This window comes from Anas platyrhynchos, chromosome 2, assembly GCF_047663525.1.
Source record: "Anas platyrhynchos isolate ZD024472 breed Pekin duck chromosome 2, IASCAAS_PekinDuck_T2T, whole genome shotgun sequence".
NCBI lineage: Eukaryota > Metazoa > Chordata > Aves > Anseriformes > Anatidae > Anas > Anas platyrhynchos.
The window spans coordinates 4,274,951-4,285,709 of NC_092588.1; the positions used below are offsets into that span (position 1 = coordinate 4,274,951).

At 37.8% G+C, this 10,759-nt stretch overlaps 1 protein-coding gene across 5 annotated transcripts in view; it reads left to right on the forward strand.

Moving 5' to 3' along the window:
- The window catches only part of AGO2 (argonaute RISC catalytic component 2), a 43,526-nt gene extending 33,448 nt beyond the window's left edge, over positions 1 to 10,078 (forward strand). For all 5 annotated transcript variants that reach the window (XM_027452746.3, XM_027452745.3, XM_072034279.1 and 2 more), the window contains exons 12-19: positions 301 to 485; positions 2,456 to 2,615; positions 4,631 to 4,721; positions 5,548 to 5,742; positions 6,789 to 6,923; positions 8,150 to 8,251; positions 9,068 to 9,267; positions 9,692 to 10,078. In XM_027452746.3, coding sequence (XP_027308547.1) covers positions 301 to 485; positions 2,456 to 2,615; positions 4,631 to 4,721; positions 5,548 to 5,742; positions 6,789 to 6,923; positions 8,150 to 8,251; positions 9,068 to 9,267; positions 9,692 to 9,800 — 1,177 coding nt within the window. In that variant the 3' untranslated portion in view covers positions 9,801 to 10,078. The remainder of the gene's footprint in view (positions 1 to 300; positions 486 to 2,455; positions 2,616 to 4,630; positions 4,722 to 5,547; positions 5,743 to 6,788; positions 6,924 to 8,149; positions 8,252 to 9,067; positions 9,268 to 9,691) is intronic.
- Positions 10,079 to 10,759: the final 681 nt, after the last annotated feature.

Sequence of the window (10,759 nt, forward strand, 5' to 3'; positions counted from 1 at the left end):
CACTCTTTCTCCCATAGAAAGATCAAATACAGTAGAATAACTCCTTTGCTTTGGAAGTCAAATTTTCAGCAATGGCATCGTCTACACAGTGTGTTTCCTTATCTTCTCTTACCTTCCCTTCAGTGACTACCTAGGCACAATAAATTGAAGATGCGCTTGGGATAAATTCCGAACTATTTTGGGCAGTAAAGCTCTGCAAGTCTAGAGACCGCTCCATGAAAAATGAGAACAAAAATCAGATTTTTGTTGTTTTTTTTTTTCTTCTTTTTCTGAGAATCTAATGTATTTCCATCCTTGTAGGTCCTTTACGGAACAGCTGAGGAAGATTTCCAGAGATGCAGGAATGCCAATCCAAGGGCAGCCGTGCTTCTGTAAATATGCCCAGGGAGCCGACAGCGTGGAGCCCATGTTCAGACATCTCAAGAACACTTACACCGGCCTGCAGCTTGTTGTGGTGATTTTGCCAGGAAAGACACCAGTCTATGGTCAGTAAGCCAAACTCACCAGCATGTTCTAGTCACAATTTCATGCATTTTTTTCGAATTATTTGAAAAACAAATTAATTCTGGTTCAATTGTATAAATTCAATTTAGAAATAGCCTATGAATTAAATTTATTCCTCTTCTTGTGCTGTGTGATGCTTTGCATTAATACCTTAATGTATATTCTTATTTCTGACTATGCTTTTAATTTGCTTTTGCATGTTCATCCTGTTGGTTGCATTTGTGAGTGAGAAAGGTAAAATTGGGGCTTTTTGGAAATTGATTGAAGTGTTATGTTGTGCATTAAAATGAACTTACTGTAATTGGTGTCCTAAAAGTCCCAAGTGGTTGAAGTAATGAGCTCAGAAGCTGTGTAGCTTTTAGGATGTCTTTGCTTACTCATGCCATCAGCCTTTGGCAAAAGAAGTTGAATGAAGTAGAAAATTTCTGCCCGTGGATTTTTCCCATTTCAATTTTTAACTCTTGAATCACGAGGGCACAAATGTCTGGAATTACACGGGTAAAAAAAGTCAGCAACTTCAACTGATTTTGGCAACAGATTGACAAATAGAGCATTTTACTTAGCACATAGACATAAGGTTTAATGTTCGAGACACAAACCACACATCTTGTTTTACCTAGCTCTTCCTAAACACAGGACTGCTCTTTTTCCTGTCCTGCCTTCCTCCTTTTCTCACTTAACCCTGCCTAATTGCAGCACCATCCACTATTTTTCTCCCATAGCTTCAAGGACTCTTTTTCTCACAGCCCCGATCTACCAAGCAGCTGTGGATTTGTTTTCCCCATCCCATCTCTCACCGATTTAATACAGTAGAAAATAGGTTCCTAATTCTTTTCCCAAGATTATCTGATATAAACTAAAAAGTGAGAGAGTTAAGAACAAGCCTCCACAAAACAACACTTTTTTTTTTTTCTTTTTAGTTCAGCCTTGCAAAGAAAGCTGTCTGTCTCTAGGTTGTTCAGTACAAATCCAGTGCAAAATGACATCTTGCAGTTTTCCTGCTTGGCATGAAGAGGGGATTCTTTCCTCCCTCTGACTACTGAGAGGATGTGGTATCTCTCTCATCTGCTTTCCTTCTCATTATCTTCAATTATGGTTCTCTCTGTGCCCTCTAATTACCTCTCATTTTCTCCCTGTGCTCTTCCATCCTCTTGCACGTCTATACACACGCTCTTGTCTCTTCTCCTTCTCTCCCCCTGCTCCTCAGAAAGTCTCTTTCCCTCTCCTGATGCCAAATGATGTTGCATCTTCTCCAAGAGTAGTATTGATTCTATTCCTTTGGGATAAATGGATATCTGCTGTCTTGGAGCCTACATTTCTTCTCCTGAGTGTAAGATTATACACTTCCCTTAAAGCTTTTAAGTTTCAGTTTTGCTGTTAACAATGGGATTCATTTTAACCTTTGAGGAGTGTGGCTCTTAATGAGATATTTTGGAGTTTTTATGGGCCATCCTTTGCTAAAGTGGCTGCTTTTTATGCAAGTCAGGGCAAAAGATGATAAACTGGAAGGACATGACCATGATTTTCTCAATGTTATTTAGCACACTAATACTAATTTTGTGTTACTAGACCAGTGTTTAATAATAAAATGTACATCATCCTAATATTATCCCTGTTACCTGACTCCATTAGCCAAAGATTCTTCGATGCTGCTAAAACACTGTAATTCTGAAATTATAATTAGTCTCATTTAAAATAATTTGTAGTTAAAATCAGCCAGCAGTGCCTTTAGTGATGTCTAGGACTGAGGTACTGTGTTGTGAACTGATGGAAGTGGTAGAGAACTGGGAAGAGGATTTCTGGAGAGCAGGGTTGGGTCAGGGAATTTTTTTTTCTTTTTTCTCTTTAAACAATCATTTTACTAAAACTCCAGGTGTCACTGACTCAATGTCTCCTACGTTTATTTGATTTAATACACAAAATATATAATTTTTTTTTCTTTGTTTTGCAGCGGAGGTGAAGCGTGTTGGTGACACCGTGCTGGGAATGGCCACGCAGTGTGTTCAGATGAAGAACGTGCAGAGAACAACGCCACAAACTCTGTCCAACCTCTGCTTAAAAATAAATGTCAAATTAGGAGGTGTAAATAACATTTTACTGCCACAGGGAAGGTAAGGCATCCTTCACAGAGGAAGAGGGTATTGTATGGTAAAAGAACATGCATGGTATAAGATAACTGAGTAACTAAGTGCTTTTTTTGATAGTCAATCACACTGTACTTTAAGTGAGTCTTTAGTCAGACTATATCTTTTGGCTTCAAATGCAGTTTGGCACGAGCTGGGTTACAGACTGTAGAGGAATACATGTTCCAGCTGAAATTTATTAGAAAAAAAAAAAGCTCTTATTGCAATCTGGCCATTGAAATACACAGCTTCCACTTCAATGGAGAAAAAAAAAACAAACAGCATTTTGTTTGTTTTGAGTTTTCAAACAAATAGAAAAAAAATCTTAAATAATAGTGCCTTTTCCTTTATAGATTAAATTGTGGTGAAGATTTTTTATTTTGTTGTACATCTCAACTTCAACAGACATTTAAAAAAAAAAAAAAAAAACAGAAGTTGGGGGCAAAGAACTAATTTATTTCCAGGGTTTACCTTGCAATTTTGTATTAGTATTACAGTGAGAAGCTTTAGTTCTACATACACACACAGACACTGTTACTAAGAGTAACTTCAATCAGAATGAACAATTGGGTTTCTACATCAGTGAAAACATGGCATTTTTACACACATTGCATTTCAAGTTGCCCACGGAGCAGCCTGCTACATCATTCCTGTATCAAAGAAGCAGATGCTGTTTTGCATAGATAAGCAAATTCTCACTTGATATTTAGGCTAGTCAGAGGGCAGCTGCACAAAAATAATCCAAAAAGTATCTGGTGGGGTAGAGAACGGGGCACGTTATGAGAAGGGATGGGATGTATGTTTTGTTTATCTTGTCAAATTGTGTTTATTGCACTAAATATATGAAGCCTTGGCAGTGTGGACTCTGTCAACCAGTATTAAAGCAACAAAAAATCTTTGTATTATGGAGACTGCATTTAAAAAAGCACAGTGGTTTTTAGAGCAGAGTTAAGATACTGCAGTGGAAACGAGACAGAGCTGCACACCATGTAAGCAGGCTTCATAAACACAAATTCTGTTAAGTGCATGTGTTAACAGCAATGAAAAGGGCAGAAAGTTGAATTCTGCTCCTCGTACCAATAAACTATGCATTCAAGAAAATGGAGTTAAATAAAGGGGAAAAGGCAGAGCAGCACAACTGCACCAAGTGCCTGAATGCTCCAGAAAAGTACTTTTTGGGGGTATTTGGAACAGAACGCTTCCATCAGTACTTTCTGTTGGTTGCAGGGCAGGACTAGAATAGTTATTTCTATAAAAGAACAATTCTCTAATTGCAGTACAAGTTACATTGTTATAATTGCCTTCAAATTCATTTTTAGAGGAGGTCTGAGAACAGTTGAGTCTATCAACTTACCTAACCATTCCTTCATACATCACGAACACCAAAAATACCAGTGGCCTAAAATTTCCCATTTAAAATCCTTTTGTTGAGGAATAGAGCTGAAGCTTTACATTTCAAGCACAGTGTTTTGGAGTTTTACTTCTGAGGCAGTAGACTAATATCTTAAGGGTTTAATTAATCTTTGAAGCACAGCTTAACAAATCTAGTTCTAAAGCAGTAAACTGATAGCACTGATAAGGAAAAATGTGGTTGTCTTTTCATTTGGAAACAAAATCATAAACATAAAATCATAACAAAATCATGTGTGCAGTTGTTTAATTTTCTCAGATGCTATTTGATGCTGAAGAAGCAACTTTTGATCCTTCTGTGTGGTTTAATTAATAGAGGTGGTGACTCTACGAGTTAGAAAAATCCTTTTTTCTCATTTTTAGTGAAAATGAACTATCAGTTATGCTTTAAAAATACGCCTAAGTACTTTGTATGTAGCATGAGAGCCCTGATCAGGACGAAGTACTGTCTCATTGCTCGTGACCATCTCTGATTAAGTTGAAATTGTTGGCTAATTCATGGCAAGAGAATAGAGAGCTATTTAGCTGGCTTCTAATGTGCTTTATTAGGCATAAGCCATGCTGCTTTTATAAACTTGCTTTCTCTTTACCAGACCACCAGTATTTCAACAGCCTGTCATATTCCTTGGTGCAGATGTAACTCATCCTCCAGCTGGGGATGGAAAAAAGCCTTCCATTGCTGCAGTGAGTAAACTGTGTAGTTATCTTTAACCCCTGCTTTCTCCCACTGCTCAGTTCTGAAGCATTTATTACTTGCAATTCTTTTGTGGTCTATTTCTTCTGATTGCCTAGTTACGGTATTACAAATTATTTCTCTGCAGAACTTAATGAAACTTTGGAGAGAAGTCTGATACTAATTACTTCAATGTGTGTATTGCTTTGTAAAATGCCCGAGATGCTAATGCACAGAGGAGCTTTTCTATTAGCTGATATTTATCAACCTGTAATAAGCTGGTGTGTGTCTAAATCTGCTTCTTCAGATCTTTTTAACCTGCAGTTAAGAATGTTAAGAACTTACCCATTGTTGAATAGGAATTTGAGAGCTTTACTTGTGTTTTTTGGGGGGGATTTAAGCTTTCTGATGACACATACTGTGCCGTAATCTCAAGTATTCTTAAATAATTCAAGTAATCTTAAGTATAGAGAATGGCACGACTTGCATTATGTCCAACACCTGTAATAGATGCTCTGGCTTATTTAATAATGAGAATCTTTGCAGGCAGTATGTGCAATATTCATCTTAGACTTAACTCTGGTGCTAAATAAACAAATACCTGTTTTAAAAAGCTGCACACATGTCCTGGAAAGCCAGATGGAGATGGGTTGGGATTTTTGATGTGTAGAGTTTTTGTTTGTTTATTTGTAAGTCCAATGGCATTTTAAAAATACGAACTTTGAGGTTTAATAAACAGAAAATCCCCTGTTTAAAAAGGCAGTTCAGTTATTTTCATCAATTACCTTTTTTAAACTGCTTTTAAGTTTGGTGTGATACTAAGCCTTTTTTCCCCAGGTTGTAGGAAGCATGGACGCTCACCCTAATCGATACTGTGCCACTGTTCGGGTCCAGCAGCACCGCCAAGAAATCATCCAAGATTTGGCTGCCATGGTCAGGGAGTTACTTATCCAGTTCTACAAATCAACCAGATTTAAACCAACTCGTATCATTTTCTACAGAGATGGTGTTTCCGAGGGGCAGTTTCAACAGGTTACATTTTTCATTTTGAGGTTTTTATTCTGTCGGTTTCTGGTAGTAAATGTAGTTTTGTGTGGATGGAGCTATGAAAAGTAGTGTACCCTCAACAAATCTGTTACATTCTGACCAAGAGGAGCAGGAAAAATGATTTCACTTCTCTCATGAGCTGTTTTTAATACCTGATCACCTTAACATACTTAACTTTGCAAAAATATAAACAATAAAGTATAGTTTTAGAACTCAAGTCTGTTCAACATCTGTGACATACTCAAGATACGTTAGCCAGTTTGGATCCCATAGAATGTGGACAGTAATGAAAAACTGAAGTGTAAGCTCATTTTCCTGTTTTTAACCAGGTGTAATATTCTCTATTTTTACAGTCACTTCTCATTTGTTCTGTTTAAAACTCAACAAATGTATTTATTTTGTTTGCTTACAAATGCCATGCTTTATTAAATATTTTTATTTATATCTTAAAGATACTAAATATGCTTTCCTTTCCAGTATTCTTATTGGAAAGGTCACTTAGTAAACATCAATTAATAAAACTCCTCTTTTATTTTTTTCTATTTTTTTCCATTTTTTTCATTGAGATTTCAGTTTATAGTTACCATAAATCCCAAATTGTTTTTCGCTTACTGCATTTATCTTTGTTTTTGTTGATCCCTTTAGCCTTGCTTTACACAGCTGGAAAAGCGTACACGGTTGAGCAATTCTGGATTTTTATCCCTTGTACTAGCCTAAAAAATAATTAGGCTGTTGTATGTTCAACAGCCTAATTAATTGTTCATTTGTCTTTGGCAGTTGAAAAGATTTTGACACACAGCTTTATTAGCCCAAGCCTCATGCTTGGAGCTGAACAAATATGGAACCAGCTCCGGCCTGGCTCAGGGAACTGGTGATCTAATTTGTTCTCATTAAGTGGAGAAATTGAGGTTTGATCCTGAATGCTTTGACATCTCATTGCTCTGAGTGACAGTGCAAGAAGGAACATGATAAAAGAGTCATCTCTAAGCTGTCTTTCATATTTATCACGTATCTTTATGCTTCTGACTCAGGTTCTCCATCATGAATTGCTGGCTATCAGAGAAGCATGCATTAAACTAGAAAAGGATTACCAGCCTGGAATTACATTCATAGTTGTGCAGAAAAGGCATCACACCAGACTCTTCTGTACAGATAAAAATGAACGGGTACGTTCTGACTGTGACCAACGAGTATGTAGCACACATACGAACTGCTCGGGTGCTATAGGAAAAACCTGCTTCGTTTAAAGAGCTACATCATGTATTGGGTGAAATATTGTGCCCGGAAGGGAAAGCCTCTGGGTTTTATCACATATCATAATTGGCAAGAAGATTTTATGAAAGAGCAACAGTGTGCATCCTTGAATAAGTCTTTACATCATTTTTTTAAAGTTAATCAAATTGTTCCTGTTTCTTTTTAGTTTTTCTACTGTCTGGACGTCCTTAAAGGTTGAGATTGACTTGAGTAGTGTCAGGCTTATAATGTAGATATCTACCTCTGAAATAGTTCAGGCACTCCTTTTTGGTAAGCAGAGGTCTGCTGGATATTTCCAACGCAGTTTGAGGTATGCTTCCTCCAATTCTAAAGTAGTGTGAGAGAGTTCACTGATTTGATTCCTGTTGACTGTAGAGTGACTCTTAGGTAGCCAGCTGGGATGTAGACATGGAAATTATTAGGTGGGATGAACTCTTTTTTCCTTTAATGATACGTGTAAGATCTCTTAGGTATCTAATCTCTTGGATATCTGGAATTTGGTTTGGGCATATGGAGTGTCATAACACGCTACATGTAGCAGTGTACATTTGTAGGTGTTATTTCTGGAAATGGAGACTTCTGAACCCCAAACCTCTTTTCCCAGACAGGGCTTTTCTCGTGTTTGTTTTCCTGCTGTCAAGCTTCTCTGCCTAAGCAGAGAATTACTTCTAAGGCTGACATGCAGCTGGTTTTGTATATTAATAGTGTGGTGTGGTTGCCCTTAAACTGCTTTTAAAGAGTATTTCTAAGTTCTGCTTTCAAGTAGAATATTTTGAAGGGGAGGCGAGGCCTGTCTTACAGCCATGGGTTGTCCTCTTTCAGGTATAAACAAGAAAAGTCACAGAAAAATAATCTCTTCTGGAATGGGAAGGTGAAAAGAGATTGACAAATCAGTTGTGGGAAAGTCTTTTTGCATTAATCAGATAAGCTAATTATTATACAGGAACTCAAAGGTTTTGTAGCTCATCTCTTATTTTTTCCCACATTGTAGAGACATTCCAGTTTTCAGTTTTACCTGGTCCTTTCTGGACTTAGTGCTTTTTACAGATTTTTTTAAACATTTTCTTCCTTACTATACAGCTGAGCAGAAAAAAAAAGTTTGTGCACCTTAATATATTTGCATTTACTGTTCACGCAGGTTGGAAAAAGTGGAAACATTCCAGCTGGCACCACAGTGGACACAAAAATCACCCATCCATCAGAGTTTGACTTCTACCTGTGTAGTCATGCTGGTATTCAGGTACAGCACTTCGTGTTGGATGAGAACTTCAGTGCTAACACTGGCTGTTGGTATTTTGTGTGTTCTTTACACTGGAGACAAAGGACACGACCTCATTCTACGTGTTTCTGCTTTTTCCTGTGCTGTCTGTAATGCTCTTCCATCACTGTTAACATCTAGAAGAAATAATGAACCCAAACACCCAGGAAACACATGGTGTGCAATTAGTTTAATGTGCTTCTGTCCTGCCTGTGTGCTGCTTTGAATGGTGGTGAGGTAGTTGGGCTATTTTTCCTAGCTGCCTCTTATGTTAAATTCTCTTGAAACACGCACAGGAAATCTCCAGTACGTTCAGACAGCACCATTATAGTTTCACTTTTTCTTGTGATTTCTTCTGAACCAGAAGTGGAAACTATTAATCAACAAAAGCACTGAAAGTTTAATACTCTTCTAAATTCAGTACTCCCTAAAAAGAAGTGTGTGCAGCGAAGGCACGAGTTAGATTACTGTTAGTTGTGAATGTTTTGCATAAAGCTACTTTGCCTGGCTTCTTTGTAAGATTGTAGATTTCACAAGGTCAAAATGCACTTCAGTGCGATCATTTAATATTAGTAACGTGGATGAAATTCTAGAAAATGCAATCCTCTCCAAAAATGCAAAGGGATTTGCTACACAAGGAGCAAGGAGGGAAGTTCTTTGCCTTTTTAAAGGAAAATTTGCTGAAGTCTAGAATTTCACACATAATTTTGGGGAAGTAGCAGGTTGTATTGCAGTTCGCCCGCAGAGATTTGAAGAGATGTTTCCGAAACGCTGACATCCTGTGTGATCTGCCTGCAGGGAACAAGCAGACCTTCGCATTACCACGTCCTCTGGGATGACAATCGTTTCTCTTCGGATGAGCTGCAGATTCTCACCTACCAGTTGTGTCATACGTACGTACGCTGCACCCGGTCGGTTTCCATCCCTGCGCCTGCCTATTACGCGCACCTGGTTGCCTTCCGAGCCAGGTACCATCTGGTGGATAAAGAACACGATAGGTGAGTTGCACGGTTTGAGATTCCTACCCAATTTCCCAGGAAGGGAAACAGGCTTGTTAATTCTGGGATCAGTGGCATCCTCGCGTAGCGGTTTGAGGGCGAGTTTGTTTGCTTTTTTTCCCAGTGAATTAGTTGTGGGTGGGGAAAAAAAATGAGGACAAACAAAAACAAAACAACAACAAAACAACCAACCAAAAAAAAAACAACAACCCACAAACCAAAAGTAAACAAAAGAACCAAAGCCAACAAGCAGGAGATCTTCCTGTATGCTTCTGTGCTGTTTTTTCAGAACTTCAATAGTATTTTAAGGTCAATGAACTGTTCAGAAGAAATAAATGACATGAAAACCTTACGTGTGAGGAGAGGCAGATTAAATAGGGTTTCTTTTCGCCCTCCCTTTTACCCCCCCTCCCTTCTCTTTCAGTGCTGAAGGCAGCCACACTTCGGGTCAGAGTAATGGCAGAGATCATCAAGCACTTGCTAAAGCAGTTCAAGTTCATCAGGACACGTTGCGCACTATGTACTTTGCTTGACATGTTTTAATGTTTAGCGACTCAGTACAATAGAGAGTTGGATTCACATGAGACCAGCTGCACTTAGACCAACAGTTGCCCAAGCTACAGTGACAGCCAGCCATGAGGGACGCCTCTTAATTTCTTTCCCATTTGCAAAGAAAGCCTTCCGTCCAGAATTTCAGACTTGATTGTGAACTGCGTTCTTGTACCAAACCCCATGATTGTTGGAAATGTGGTTTGCCAAAATCTCTAAGCTGTCTGTTATAAAACAGACCCATATTTTATAATTGAACCAAGAGCTGTGATCTCAGGGCTTAGGGAAAAACAAAACAAAGAAACAAAACACCGACCTCTTCGTTCAGTTTGCTATTCATTTAACTGCTTTTAATAATTTGGAGAGATCTAATTCATACTCAAGTTGGTGGGCAAAAATGCTGTGAATTAGCTTTTAATACAAAGAAAAAGCAAAGCGTTTTTTGGCTCTTTATGAAGCCTCTATTATTCTAGATGCATTTACAAAATGTTTATTTTCAAAAGAGTGACAAAATCCTGGTTTTCAACTGTCTTACAAAGATTGTTCTCTCTGTGTCTAAGGGCAAATGTATTTTCTGAAGCTTGTTTCTTGAATGTTTTTTATTGTGCTGCATTTAAAAATGTTTTTTCATAGACTAAAGAAGAATTTAAAAAAAAAAAAAAAAGAAACAAACTCGTACCTAAACTTTTAATAGGTCCAGTTAGATTGGCAAGAGAAGACGTGCCATTTTTGAGAAGCAAAAATTGTAAAGGATTTTTTTAATCACACTGACAGCTAACTTTAGAATTTGTCATACAGGACTGTGACACTTACTTTCCAAAGTCTCTAAGGAATACGGGTCTGTGGTGATAAAATACAGTACAATCCTCTTTCACTGTTATGTTTGAATTAATGTAAATTTTATATATGTTTCACAGTATTAATGTGATAGACTAGATGCTAT